At 40.9% G+C, this 15,169-nt stretch overlaps 1 protein-coding gene across 11 annotated transcripts in view; it reads right to left on the bottom strand.

Annotated features, from left to right (window-relative positions):
* DAAM2 (dishevelled associated activator of morphogenesis 2) overlaps positions 1-15,169 on the bottom strand; it is a 208,752-nt gene that overhangs the window by 32,309 nt on the left and 161,274 nt on the right. For 9 of the 11 annotated variants that reach the window (XM_040554425.1, XM_040554419.1, XM_040554430.1 and 6 more), the window contains 3 exons: positions 9,601-9,708; positions 6,670-6,702; positions 2,936-3,042 (listed from right to left, as the gene is read on the bottom strand). In XM_040554425.1, the coding sequence (XP_040410359.1) occupies positions 2,936-3,042; positions 6,670-6,702; positions 9,601-9,708 (248 nt within the window). The remainder of the gene's footprint in view (positions 1-2,935; positions 3,043-6,669; positions 6,703-9,600; positions 9,709-15,169) is intronic. The other 2 variants (XM_040554427.1, XM_040554426.1) reach the window with 1 other exon arrangement.

Below are 15,169 nucleotides of genomic sequence, written 5' to 3'. Positions count from 1 at the left end.
CAGTGTGACAGAAATAACCATATGTTGGAAACACCATTAAGAAAGCCAAACTCGAAGACGGTGGGCACCTGGACTCACCACAGACAGATGGTTCCATGTCTTGGTTGAATTATAGCCTACTGGAAATAACGTGAGATCAACTGATCCTGTGCCTGTTCAAATCCTTACAGTTGGCCTATGGGACTAAGCTTGGTTCTGGGTCCATCAGACCCCATTAAACGTGGACAAGTACATCCTTCCATTGAAGCAAAACTGAAAGATATTGTTATCAAATAGCTGAAATAAAGCTTTTTATGAAAATAGAGATGAGAACAGGGAGAAGATCTAAGTTGCAGTGTTAAGTGTCAGCAAAAATTAGCTAACAATTCAATTTTCATCTCATTTCAGTCTACCATGCTCCAGTCTCTCTGTGAACGAAAGCAAGAGACATCTATTTCTCACTCTAGCTAAGTTTTGGCTTGTTGGACCATATGAAATATGAGCTCTGCCTGACCCCTTCTAACACAGTGTTAGTAAAACAAAAACATTTGAGTAGTAGAGGGAAAGAAAACCCAACCCATGCAGCTATTTTACTTTAAAGGACACGACAGTTTAGTGTAAACAAAGGGGGAATAAACTACAGGGGTAAATGCACAGTTAGAGTAAATTGGAAACAGCTGTTGGCAGATGCTATGGCAACCTGAATGCTGGAGCTCCAGCTCAGGGTTGCACAAACTCTCTTTGTTTGTCACCATTTTTAAATCTCTTCTCATTGTGTATGTGTGCACACTCACAAGTGCATGTGTAAGGTGCACTGCAGGAGAAGCAAGGACATGGCAGCAGCCAGGGATGGTTTTGCTGGGAGTGTCTCTCAGGGTTTAACCCAATGGAGGAGGAAGAAGTGGAATAATGTAAAAAAAAAAATAAAAATAAAAAAAAAAATAAAACCTGCAAGTGGTCGTATAATCCTGTCAGTTATTATCTACAACCAATCCTCCCAATTGCTGTCTTTAACAATAGATCCATATAAGCAGAAACAGCAGTAAGAGGCATGAATATAGATAGAGGTGCCATTTTAGTTTCCAATAATTTTTGCTTTTCTAGTTGCTTTAAAAAGGAGGTTTGGGGAGGAGTAGCAATCCTGTGCCAAGCTGTAAGATCTTTCTGATATCCTGGGTGTAACACTACCCATTACAAACATTAAATGATCTAAGCCAGTGATAGCCCTGGTGCTGGGCCATTCCCATAGCACAGCACAGCAAAGCTAACGGGGTACGATGCAAATTGGCAGGATCCTTAGGGACAGTGAGATCAGTCTCAAAATCTTTGTCATCCATGTTAGGCCTGCTAACAATAAGACCAGGATATTTCTCAGTGGAGAAGTTGGTGGGCACAAAACACAGCTTTTCAACTCTTGAGTCCAAACTAGCAACTTAAGGCAGACAGGCCTCATGGCACGCCTGGAGTGACCACATGCTGTATACTCTGAAGAGCAAGGCTAATGCTGCAAGGCCACTTTTCTGGAGGCAACAGGGGGGAAGACAAAGCACAGCGACTGTCCTTTGTCTCTCTCTCACTCTTTAGAGAGGATTAGGCGAGATTTATATGGTGGAAGAGGTGATTGGTGACAAACATGCTGAAGCCATCCATACCACTTCTGTTCTGGGGATAGCAAATATTTAAAAATAAACATCTCATGTCATAGCGAGTCATGGACCACCTTCCTCGATCCTCCTCAGCCCAGCCACCTGCAAACACTATGTTACCACTCTAGGAAATGTTTCATGTGCTTACATGACTTAATCTGAACCCAGACACACTTTCACAGGTCAGTCAAACAGCATGAAAATCCTGTTGCCCCTATACCTTCAGCATCCCTCTGCCTGCATCAGCAGACAGCTGCCAACACCAGCAAAGACATGTGTTGGCAAATACTGCAAGAAGAGAAATGTAAGCCTTCTCTCCTTGCTAGTTTGGATGGCAGGGGTCCTGCTGACATGCAGGCTAATGCCACATAAGTAGCATAATGACAGAGCCTCCATGGTTTTCACTAAGCAGTGGAAAGAACATATTCCAATCCTGGTGGTCTGGCTGCAACTCTGCTTTTAACTGTTACTTTGCTAGAGCAGACAAGCAATCACATGAAACTGTATTTTCTGCTGATCAGTTAAACTGTTTTCTTGTGCAGTACTGTCACAGGTTTCCTAGCATTTGTCTCCAGCCTTGCTATCCTTTCTCCGGCAGAAAAAGCAATCTTCTTGGGTGGATCAGTGCCTGCACAAATTTGCTGCTCAGTGACAGACATCCAGCCCAGTACTCTTGTTGGTAGAAAGTCATGAAAACCATACAGAGAGCTCTGATGTCACAACATTTGAAGACATAAGAGTCACTGCAGGAGCACGCAAAGACAGATCATGGTTTCCAAAGCCTACCTTGCAAATCAAGACCTAATTATTGAATCTCTCTTCTTACATTTATCATCTTTCTCTTGAAGCACCAAAACCAACAAAGATGAACACCACTCTCAACACTGCTGTATTCCAGGGAGATGCTCACATTAACATTTAGAAAACAACATGTAGAACAAGCAGAGCCAAATGACATACTAAAAGCGTGGGGGACACATCACGTAGAGTGAAGTGGAAGCACTGCCAAGCAGCTGCTTTTATCTGCCTATAAGTACTGATAGTTTTCTAGTGATGAGTGTTCAGATACTTCTTGGTGTCTGTCTACCTGTTCAATGCACAAAACTTGTGTGCGTGTGTGTGTATTAAGAGAGCTAACACTTCACCAGAGGCACGTGCTTTTATCACACTGCAAGAGAGGTCTGAAGTGCAGCAGGTATTAGACAGCAGGTCTAGGTGAGAAAAGAACATGTCCATTTATTAAAATTCATTCCCTCTTGCCTCTACATTGACCACAGCATATGCTGTGAGCTAAGGCTCAGCACACTTACTTGGAAAGGAGAATGACACAATTCTGGGCCCTCCGGCCATCAATCACAGAGAGCTCTTTCACCTTTCGTGTGGAGAGGTAAAGGTCTTCTGTTGAACCCATCTCTTTCTGCATATAATTCAAAAGGGGGGAAAACAGTCAGTATTATGTTTTTTCCTTATCTACTCACCCAACACTGATAGATTTAGCTGAGTGTGATGAAAAAAAAAACAAAACACAACATCCCAACTTGGGAAAATCCACCCACATGGTGAGAAAAGGAGACAGGAAGGCCAGGAGACATGTAAGTAGAGCCTGTATTACTAGACAAACAGAAGTAACTCATTACCACCTATAACATCATCTTTGACTGAAAATACTGGACCTGATTCTAACCTATTGGACTCATTCTACTAACACTTGTATTGTTATGATGTTCTGGTGTAAAATCGGGGTGACAGGAAAATTGGGCACATGATGGTAAAGCCCGCTGGTGTCACAGCATATCCTTCTGTGGATGTTTCCTGCAGAGTTTACACAGCACTTTTGAAAGGCTGAAGCCCTATGAGGAAAAAAGCTCCCACCATGTCTTAAGGCTGCCACTGGGCCAGTCCAATCCATATTATGTGTGAGATGCAAACAGTAGGACAAGATGGCATTTATCTTACAAAAGTATTTTACCAAGAGGTCAACAACTACATGTGAACTAGCCTCTCTCTTAAAATGAATTAATACCATTAACCACGGAGAAACTACCTTTTCCCAAAGTTTTCTGTATATCCCTATGGCCAAACTCACCACTTGGGAAAACCCTGGAAAATCCCAGTCCAAAATGTTTGACATAGAACATAGAAACTAACTGCAGACCCAGTCTAACCATCCAGAAATTTCTGACTCTTGTCCTGCCTACACACCAGACTCAAGGCTTTTGTTTCATTTCCAGAGATTGGCTTTCTATAGTTACTTTGAGTGTCTTTTAACACCATTCCTTAAAGGGAGTAGAGGTAATGATAAAAAGTGGTAATCCTGGCTAATAGCTCCCTCGTAACCAACAGAGAAGAGGAAATTGGAAACAGGACCATTTTTATCTTCCCAGCTAGCAGCTGCTGGAACCTCTTCAAAAATGCATTTCCATGATACCGGTATTGTCATTTCTTGAGATTTTGAAACTAACAAGTATAATCCAGCTTTGAATCCATCCATCAAACTAACAATGTGTCTTTTTTCTTAGGGCATAACAGCAAGCATGTTGGGTCAGAGCAAGAGGTCCATCTACCTCACTGCCCTGTCTCTGAGTGAGATCAGCAGCAGATACCCATGGAAAGATGTAAGACCATGGCAATCATGGAATTCCCAGCATTAACTCCCAGGACTGAAAGTTCTGCAGTTCAGGCCTTCCTTCCATTAGTGTCTGATTTAGTTACTAACTCCTAATAAGATGGTTTTGAATGGTTTTCTACTCTCCTGATTAACCCACTTCAAGAATATTTTGTATACAAATATTTAAGTTTTAAATGTAAGCCATAGAGAGATTCATACTGTTACTTGCCATTTGAGTTCATGCTACAACCAGCTACACTCAGCTTGTGTTGCTACTGGACATACAAAGGGTTCATACAACATATAACTGTACGCAAAAGTGTTGCAGTGAGCCACCACCAATATTAAGCAGCATTTATAAGCAGATACAGTGCACCACCTGAAGACACACACACCTGGAGGTCTGCTGGAGGTACCCAGTGTGTCTAGCTTGGCAGAAAAAAAATTGCGTCTCTATGGGATACATCAAATAGTGTTTCTAAGAAAGGAAAAGTTGAGCATTTGGCAAATTTGTTATTTTTGAGGAAAACTAACAAAAGCAAAGAGCAGTGCACCCCCAGGATGTATTATCTGACATGCAGAGATGTCAGGGGAATAGGGTGATAGGCAGCTGTTGAACAGTGAGAGGTAAGAAAGGTATTGGTAGGTCTGTGCTTTGCTCCTGGTTTAAAAGCTTCACTGCCCCTCACTGGCTAGCGTTCGCAGACAAGCACAGCTGGTTACCATTATCCAGCACCCATCCCAAGGAAAAAAATAAAATTTAATTTCAGGGCTTGGCTACGCACTGTGTGTTTCAGGGCTTGACTACGCACTGTGTGTGTGTTCAGATGGTTTCCCCTAAAGCCATGCAACAGGGATTGGTGTAACAGTCTCCATCCTGTTTCAATTCCCCAGCCCTGAAGGTTCAACAGAGATGAATACCTGAACTATTCAGACATGGCCCACTCCTTGTGACCAAGGATTGGGCTGGTCTCATCTAAAAATATATTCTCTTGAACTCATATTGAGGAGAGGGATATTTATAGACACTTGGAGTTACGTGTAAGCAAAAGCAGATGAAGCCTCAGGTTTTACTGAAGCCAGATTTCTAGTTTAGCTGAAGGAAAACAGATTGCATATGGACTATCTATATTTTCTTAGACAGAAAAAAGAGGAGCAAGGGGGCAGTAGTGACCAGCTTTTGTGAGATAAGTCAAGCACACAAAGCAAGAACAGTTGGAACTGCTGTCAAGCTAATAGACAACATCCCTACATTTTACTCCATGTTGCTTTACCAACTTTCCATGTGGACTAATATTGTGTTATATGCTTCAAAGAGTATTTCAGATTTGAGATTTTAATTGAAAATTCAAATATCAGCTAAAAAATTCACTGCTGGTATGACTAGACATGTGGGATACATTTCTCATACTGCTGTACTGTTTCAAATACAATTTGAGTTTGGTGAACTGCAGAACATGTGGTCTGCTACCACAGCAGTATGCTAGGTTTCAGTAATTATCAATACTTTGGGAACCATTTCTACCGCACTGACTTGCTTCATGGTGCACATTGCCATGATGATAACCCAGGTTCATGACCGAGATCTATGTATCAGCCTCCTCCAGTGGCAGAGGAAACTTTCTAGGTACAGTTCCCTGAGCACTCACAGTGAGGACTGCTTTCTTATAAAGACACGAGGGATGACATCTGAAAAATCCCTTACGAGAGGTTTGCGCTTCCCAAAATTTCTAACACAAATTTTGCTTAAGATGATGAATAAAGTGAGAGGTAGCCAGTATGAAGACACACTGGCAGTCTGTTATCTCTGCTTCATCTAAACACTATTTCAATCTTGCACTGAACTCTCTGAGGGTTTTGGCAATCCTAAATGTGGTAGGTTTCCCTTTAGTCTAACCCTTCTGCTCCTCTCAGTTGGCACAAATCCTTTTGTTCAACTGAAGTGCATCCTTGTTCTACAGAAAGAAAGATTTTCTTTATCAGGAAATAGTGAACACATCTGAAGACTTCAGTCGTGTCCAAAGCAGATGCACCACAGATGGGACCAGTGGGAATGAAGGCTGCCTTACAGCCCCTTTGTTCTCCACTGGAGAAACTATTACCATGGTGAAGGAAGAGTTCACATTCACATCTCCTCTGTCCCCGGTCTTTTTGCCCAGGATCATCAAAAAGAGAACTACAGAGACATGGGCAGAAAGCACAGTGAGGTTATAGCTAACTGAAAGAAAAGAACTACATCTTCCTATTGCAGAGCTGATACAACCAAAGGATTTTTATTTATTTATTTTTTTTACCACCTTCCTGACCCAGAAAACAGAGGTGCAAGGACATATGAAAAACTGGCATGAGACAAGGCATGATCCTGTAACAGCACGGTGCAGTGCTTCACCTTCCCAAGCACTAAGAGAGGATCAGAAGGCAGACAATGACACTCACCTGCTTACAGGAGGAGGGGTTAGTTAGCAGGTCCTATGCAGGCAGCAGCCGCAAATAACAAAGAAGGAAACATGCCAAGAATCAGTCACAGAGAAGGATACCAAGTTTAACAAGGCAGCTGAATTTAGACACGCACTGTTTTCTAAGAGAATAAAATGCTTAGCAAGTAATACTGGGCCAGATGGTTTAAAGGTATTTCAGCATTTCTTTGCATATTTTAAATCAGCAGGTGTTAGGGAAATAAGAGTTCTTGATCTTTTCTGAAAAGAATAAATTTGGTCTCCAAACCATAAATCTCTTAGGTCTTGAAACATTAACTACGATAATGCTTAAATACCTTTACAAATCTAGTCCAGAGCCTTACTGAAAGAACTGCCAAGGTTAAAAATCAAGGGTCAGTTCTCCTCTCCTGATGCAGAGGCACAGTTTGCCGTTAACAGTAACAACTTGTTTCAATAGCACATTATACCCTTTAACAACTTATAGCCAACAACTTATAGCCAAAAGCACTCTGTAACCACTAAAAAAATCTTACAGCACCACTGGGTAACAAACACCAACTGTTTCACAACTTATTTCCTACTCCAGGAAAACATCAAATATACTGAATCAAAAGGTCAATATTACACAGTCAGATTGGAGCAAAGTCAAAAGACAAGTTTTAAGAACTCTTGGTCCAGTATTCCGTATGCTGGACAATTTTGCTTTCCCTGATAGGCACCCAGAATGACACACTGGGCTTGAGAGAGGAGAAAAGATCCTTTGACATTAAAAAAAAAAATGACGAAGAAAGAAAAGAAGCTGTTTAATATAAATGAAACTGAAAAAATATGAAGATCATGTTAATAGCAGCAAAGAAAGAAATGTCTTTATTTGAATTCGTTCAACATTTCAGATGTAAAAGAGCAGAGTTTTGCATTGACATTTTTCTTTATAGACATTTGGATGAAGTTTAAAAGTCACAAACCCAGGGTAAACACATACTTGGCCAGAGTGGTATATTTCAAGAAAGAAAAGAGGAGAAAAGACTATGTGTGAATCAACTGGAAAAGTTCTCATAAGAATTCGATTCAAAAGCAATTTTGGTTGCCTGGACTTAAAATAAATAAAAAAAAAAAGTAAAAATTAATGAGGATTTGTTGATTGGAATCCAGTTCGCTTTGGAGTAAGTATGGATGAAATATAAAGTATAAATTAAAGTAACAACAATGGAATATTTAAGGAAAAAATTAGCAGTGTAAAATCAAAATGAAAGATGGAAGGGTAGCAATGTACTTAACTACATAAAAATATGATGAGCTTACACAAGTGACACTCCAGCGTCTGAAGCCACTATCATAAAGTGTGCTTAATAAGGATTGAAGAGGATTCTTCTGAGACTTGTGGAGGTCACTGACGATGGCTCCATTCCAGTGGGAAGGTTTAGGTTTAAGGTCTGTTTAAGGTCAGGTTTGTTTATGGCTGAATAGGCCAGGCTGCTTTGCAGGGGTTGGTTACACATCCATTAATGTTTTGCTTCTGAGAGTCTGCAGACTAGGATGCCTTTGGCTTTGGATTTTGGAGACCAAAGAAGGCAAGGCTTTGGGAGGTTGTTTCTAGTGAGGAAACTGCAATGTTTGCACCTGAAATGGCATGTGTTGACACAAAACCACTACATTGGAATGGCACCTTGATGGTTGCTCTTGTGCACAGATGGCAGTCAGGCTACTTGCATGACACCTGGGAGCTCACTGCCATAACTAAGCTGTAGGCACAGGGTCTAAACCCAATCCTGTACAGCAGTGCAATTTTGCGTGCCTTTCTTTCCCTCTGTAAAGCAAGTTCTTATTTCAATGAATGGGATTCACAGGCTGAGAAAGAGAGGGACCTACAGAAACAGCAACAGCTATTTGCAGGAGCATAAGAAATTAAATCTCATCTTGCAATGGGTAACATTGCAGTCTTCACGGTTGACATTAGGATGCTTATCTGGATGGTTGTGAGCTAGTAAATCAGAAGAGTTATTCATTAGTTATTTATTATGTTCACTGAATTAGACAGAAAAAAAAAATGAGAGAGAGAGATAAAGAAAGGAACAGATGGAAAAGTCCAAAGACAAGGGTTTTGCGTATTAATTCTAAGGTACTGAATAATTACAATGAAGTTACCATCATCATTGTAGAGCTTAATCATAAAGGCTGTTTATGGCAATTAAGTCTGTGTCTTTTCCTAAAATTCCAAAGCAATGATCTGATTCCACAGAGTAGCAAAGACTGAATTTCTCCAAGTGCATTCCAAAAACAAATGAAAGCTGGGGGAGTTCAGGGAATGCAAGTACAATCTCTCTCCTGCTAAATTTCATTCAATGGAGATAGATGGATTGAAGGTGACTTGCTTTCCAAGAAAAAGAGGAGGAAAAAAAGACATTCTAATAAATGGCTACTTTTAAAGCATGCTGTTTGTATTATAATCTCTCATTCAGACAGTTTCTGTCACCTAGCCAGTTGGATCAGTTGGCTGTTTAAGAAAGAAAGATACAAAGCAAAAGACAGCTAATTCAGTCACCTTGCTTCAGTACTTGGGCAACTACAGACTTTTCCCCTGGGAAATAGAGAAGTAGAAAGATATGAGAGAAAAAAAAAAGATGGCTAGCAAGCATGAACATAAAGCTCAGGAGCTGTTGGAAGCCAGTGGCTGCTGAGGTCAAATTGAGCATTACCTGTTGGGGATTGTTGTCTCAGAGCTGTCTATTAGTATTAAGATAACAGAAAGTTATACTCTGCCCACTGTATCCTCCCCTCTTCTTTTGATCTTGACATTTTTTAAACAGTGACAGAACAGCAAATAATGCAGCCTGACTGCAGGTGGGCAAGAATCCAAATCACTGTCATAAGTGTTCCTTTCTCCTCCAGAAATTCAAAGAAGACAAGGTATGGAAGAGTCCACCCCTACCTGGTGTCTCTGATATGCTGAGAACATCTTTTCAAAATCTTCTAGATCCAGCACCTTGAATGCCTTTAAATCATCTATCTCATTCCAGATTGTGCCATGGATTCTCTCCTGAAAGAAAAGGACATATTTTAATGAGATAGCAAAACCTTTTAGCTAAGCACATCCAGTGCCATTTTGGTGTAGCTGGGTTTTGTTTTGTTTTATTTTTTAAACATTAGCATGAAAAAATAGCCTGAAAAATCACCACAGCAAGCCTCTGGTGAAAGGCCACATTCTAAGACTAGCAGACCATATCTCAAGCAACATCCATGATTCTACAGTAATTTTTCTTTCAGAATCGACCATCTCTTTAACGCGATGATTATGGTCACGTGAAAGAAGTGTCATCATCATGAAGAAAAAGCTCAGGAAGGACAATAATGTATGACAAACCCAAGACATGTATTCCCATCTACAAATTTTGACAGGTTCTGGTGCAAACCCCAAAGGGTGTGTGGTTTCTGCCTGCCTGTTAAAGTAATTTAAGATTTTATTTTACTTTTAAGGCCCTGAGTCTTTGAAGTCAAATTGTTTCCTGTTATGTGATCTCTCCTGTCTATCTGAGTTCTTTTTTGACTCACACACAAGCTATACCCAAATGTCTGAGAGAGCATCATCCACACTAATTGGAAATATTCAAAAGCACAGACTCCTCCTCCAATTTTTCTGTTCACCAACCCTAGACCAAATAAGCTCTTATAACACAGGCATTATCTCATAATAAAATCATAGAATCACAGAATGGTTTGGGTTGCAAGGGACCTTAAAGATCATATAGTTCCAATCCCCCTGCCACAATCAGCAGTCACACTAAGCTAAGAGAGGATTTGGGGTCTCCTGTTGATATTCTCAGAACAGATGTCCTTGCCAGCAAAGAGGACACAATGATTGAGCTACTTTCTCCTTCCTGGTGACTGTTAAGGTGCATGTGGAGTGGGATAAGCTTTGGGCAAATACCCATACAGAAGAGGGTTCATTCACACCTGACCACACTGTCTTTCAGTTCATTTAGTTAATAAAGTGTACGTTTAATGTATACTTTATTAGCTGGAAAAATAAGGAAGGTGTTGATTAAAAGAAAAAGAGAAAGGACAGAAAGGATTGTAAAGAGACCTGAGCAAACCTCAGGAGATGAAAAAACAGCAGAACATCAATGGAGAGAAAGCCAGGAACAGCAAGCAATGGCAATGGCAATGAAACCCTCACACAGGCTCCAGCTCTGAAGTACCTGACTTGCACCTCCATAGCAAAGTGCATTAACACTTCATTATCAGAACTAATTAGGAACAGGCTCTACTTCCCATTCACAGTCATCAAAGGAATGAGGGAAATGTGCTAAGCCACAAGGCTCAAGGAGCAAGGAAAAACACCTGATGAGAGAATGAAATGAGGGGGAAATAAAAGTGTGAAGTGTTCTGGAGGAAATTCCTGGCGGGGCAGACACTGTGGAGGAAAACCAACACCCTCCCTCCAGAGGCAGCCTGTGAGTGCCCGAGGGGAGGGAGGGCTGTCTGGCTGAAATTGCTGCAGTGCTGTTTGCAGTGAGAGTGTGTGCTAGATGGGAGCAGCACATACCCCTGAATAGGCTCACCAACATCTTTGTATCACTCCTTGCAATTAGTGTGGCTCTCCTTTCCATAATAGCAAAAATATGACCCTGTGAATACAACACAACAAACAGGTTTGGGAAGCTCATCTCAGCTAAAGGAATATGAGACAAAGTTAATTTTTGTTTTATCCTAATGTTGGTTTCTACTGCCAATCTTAGCCAGAAGCATCCAGGCAGGGTGTTCAATCTCACTCAGTTTCCAGGCTCGCTTTATAAACCTTGCATTATAAATCCTGGGGGATGTATTTGAACTTGGGAATGTTTCTCTGAGTTCCTCCCTGTTTCAGATTGTCCCATCAAACACTGAGATGGAAAAATATATCTTGAGGGGAGCCAGTGGTCAGGAATTCATAGAATCATAGAATCATTAAGGTTGGAAAAGACCTCCAAGATCATCTGGTCCAACCATCCCCCTACCACCAATATCACCCACTAAACCATGTCCCTAAGAACCACGTCCAACCTTTAGGGGTGTGGATCTCCTTCAGGAAGGGTCCATAGAGTTGTCATTGGGACAGAACCCTGGGGATGCCTACGTGCTGTGTTTGGCAGGCACCGGGAGCTGTATGCTGTGCTTGGATGTGACTCAAGTGACAGCTACTTATGTGAGTCTTGCCCATCTACCTGTCAGGCTGGAAAGCCCTCATGGGAGTGAAGTTTCCCCATGAATGGCAAGACTGATGAAAGCACTACAGAATGGGCTAGTCTTACTGGATTGCAGAGGTGCCCCAACAGGCAGTTCTGAGACTCACAAAGGGATCGCAGAGAACGGTTCTTATCTGTATCTTCCAGAAAAAAGGAACCAAGGAAGTTAAAATGATTCCTGTTTCATTCATATTCATTTTAAGACTCTGGTTGAATATGATCCCATATAAGCTGGTTTGTGTGCTACATGAAGCATGAAGACAAATTTCCTACACTGAGCTCTTCCCACTCAGTTATGGATTAACTGGTTGATAGTGCCTTGTCATCAGCCAGAGAGACTGAGAGTTTTAGGAGAAACAGACTTGTGTAACATGGTTGCTATGATAAATGATTCCCTCAGCACCAGAAAGAATATTTATGGTCCCTAACTCAAAGTTTAAAAATGAAGAAATATCTTATTTCTTCTTCCCTTTCTTTCTTCCTCCTTAAAAAAGAAAAAAAGAGAGGTCACTTAATCAACATGCTTTCCCCCATCTTTATTTATTTATGCATTCGTTCATTCGACAAGTCTACCTAGATCTGTGGTTTCTCTGCTTTGCAAAGCCTTGGCCCATTTTAAGAAACAAACGTTCTAAACTACATTTCCCAGAGTTCTATCAAAATGGTTGTACATAATAGTTAAGGAAATACCTTATTTTCAGAACAATTATTTACAAGACATTTGCTCCATCAAGCTGAAGTTTTGGTAAGTTGCATTTAATAATTAGCTCACTGGAGCTGCTACAGTTGTTATTCCACCTTTGTAATGAAGCCTGATTTGTGGACAAAACAATGAAGATTAGAGAATAGGAGTGCTTCTTGGAGCTAGAAATCATATCAAGCTACCCTCTGCTACATCTGATTGAAGATTTTATTTACCCTGAAGAACAAATGATACTCCGCAGCAAGCCATCAAAATCCATCATGCCTCAACAACCTCGCAGAAAAGTGAAAGCTAACAGTATTTTGGGTCAGCTTTTCATTTGTCCTGCAGGGCCAGAGAAACCATAGAAACTATGAGTGTTCTGCAAGTACTGGACCAGACAATCCCCAAATGTTTGTAAATTTAAACCATCAAAAAGTGTAAAAACTTAGAATTTCAATTCATAATTCCATTATGTATCTGAAAAAGGGTGTTCAAGGCCAGTTTGGATGGGGCCCTGGGCAACCTGATCTAGTGGGTGGCATCCTTTCCCATGGCAGGGGGGTTGCAACTGGATGATCTCTAAGGTTCCTTCCAATCCAAACCATGCTATGATTCTAAAATGTCTTTCTTGGTATCAGATCTTTTTCTCAATGGAATAAAAATCCACTGTGCACAAAAATTGTATTTCTGGCATCTTTGTTAACTGAGACAGCTGTTTTATCTCAGTGTAGGACTGGGCACCACCAAGGCCATTACGAGCAGCTTCACACAGAGATCTTGTAGGAATCTTTCCATTAAGTTTGAATCTCTGGCAGCAATCCTGTATCATTGTCTGCTGTGATCCTCAGGCTGTTTTTAGGAAGGAAGTTTCAGAAATCAGAATAATCAATAACATTACAAGCACAAGTTCACCCAGGTCTGGATCATTTGCTGGAGTCATTACCAGCCTGTCTCATAATGGGATGTTTCTTCTCTAACCATGAGATAACAAGCACCACAGTTGACAGTTGACTTGATTTACTCTGACAACTTCAAATGAATATGTTTATATTTATTAAAGAGTTAATTATATGAATCCACATTTCCAGAGTGCTTGAAGCCACTCCATTGTTTGGATGAACCATAAATGTCTGGACCCTGTTTGATCTTGGGTGTTGTGTAAAATCTGGGCTGGAAGAGCAAACTCCACTTTCTGTTTAGAAACAAAGAAAGGAATCTTTCCAGGGCATTACAGTAGTTACATTGCAGTATCTTTTTCTTGAAAAACAGAGATCCTTGGCACCAGCACTACTCTAGTGCTGTATGAATGGAATTCACAGACAATGCTACAGTGCTGTATGAATGGAGCTATGGCGTGGAAGGGTTTAACCAGAATTCAGCCCACGTATGCATCTAAATGGCTTTGCCACTGACCATCAGCTCATATCAAAGCTAGTACAAAATCTGTAATTCCCAGAAGAAATTAGTGGGATTTGAAGTCTCCTTGTTAGAAGCATGAATACTTTCCAATCAAGCTCTTTCTAATTGTACCCATGGGAACTGTGGACAACCTGTTATTGTCAACTGCTAAGAGTTAGAATATATTTGATCATTCTTGTAACGCCCAGCAGATCAGTCCTTTCCTTCCTAAGACAGTACTGGCACTGGGAAAAAAAAAAAAAAAAAGTCATGAATTGCCCCAGAGAACAACCTTGATTCCTCTACTAAGAAAGTATACCACGGACAAATCCCCCATGGTCAGCCCTATTCACACTCCTCTTGGGCTCTGTCAGCTTTCTTTCACTCCATGGACAGAAAGGGGGGTCAAAACCATGTGGACTGCCTCAGTCAGAGCATCATCTTCACATTTACTACACAGCTTAGGACAGAGAGCCTGCACTAACTACTTTGAGAAGGGTGGGCTCAACAGGATGCAAAGAGCTGAATAACATATTCGACCTGGCTACAGCCCTAAGCTCATATGCAGCTCTGTTTCCAGCACTGGGTCACTGCACCCTGCTGTGTTGCATGGTGCAAGCATACCCTTGAACTCTGCTAACTGGACCAGCTTTTAAAGATAAACATGTTATCAGATGTATTTTTTCTCAGACTGTTTTTTTGTGGGGAAAACTCGCATTCATGTGAACTGGAAGTTAAGCACTACCATGAACCAAAATAATATAATATTATTATATAATATTATAATAATATTATAAAATAATACTATGCACACTTCCAGGCCTCAGTTTCCCCACACTCAAGAACTGGAGATATGCTGCCCCCCGACAGTATGCTGGTTCTGAGTCTTCGTTACTTTATGTATGGCTACTTTGACAGTTCAGGAGAACACTGTGAAAGTGCTGCAATAGTAAAGAAATGCAAGATGAAGCTAACTGACCTACCCATGACTTTGTATCCAGAAAATTCATAACCACGTGAACAGAAAATGAGTGCCTTGTACTGAAGCAGGGAATCCAGGATAACTGATGAAGGTGGACAAAATCCAGCACCTTCTCCAGCAGACAGTGGAATTACTTAATTCCATAACAAAGGGTACCCCAAAGAACAAGACAAATGCAGCTCTTCACCTTAACCTCTGCAGTTTTGCAGGG

The sequence above is a fragment of the Cygnus olor genome, chromosome 3, assembly GCF_009769625.2.
Source record: "Cygnus olor isolate bCygOlo1 chromosome 3, bCygOlo1.pri.v2, whole genome shotgun sequence".
NCBI classification, from domain to species: Eukaryota; Metazoa; Chordata; class Aves; order Anseriformes; family Anatidae; genus Cygnus; species Cygnus olor.
The sequence above is the reverse complement of the archived record's forward strand: the minus strand, read 5'-3'. Positions and strand labels throughout refer to the sequence as shown.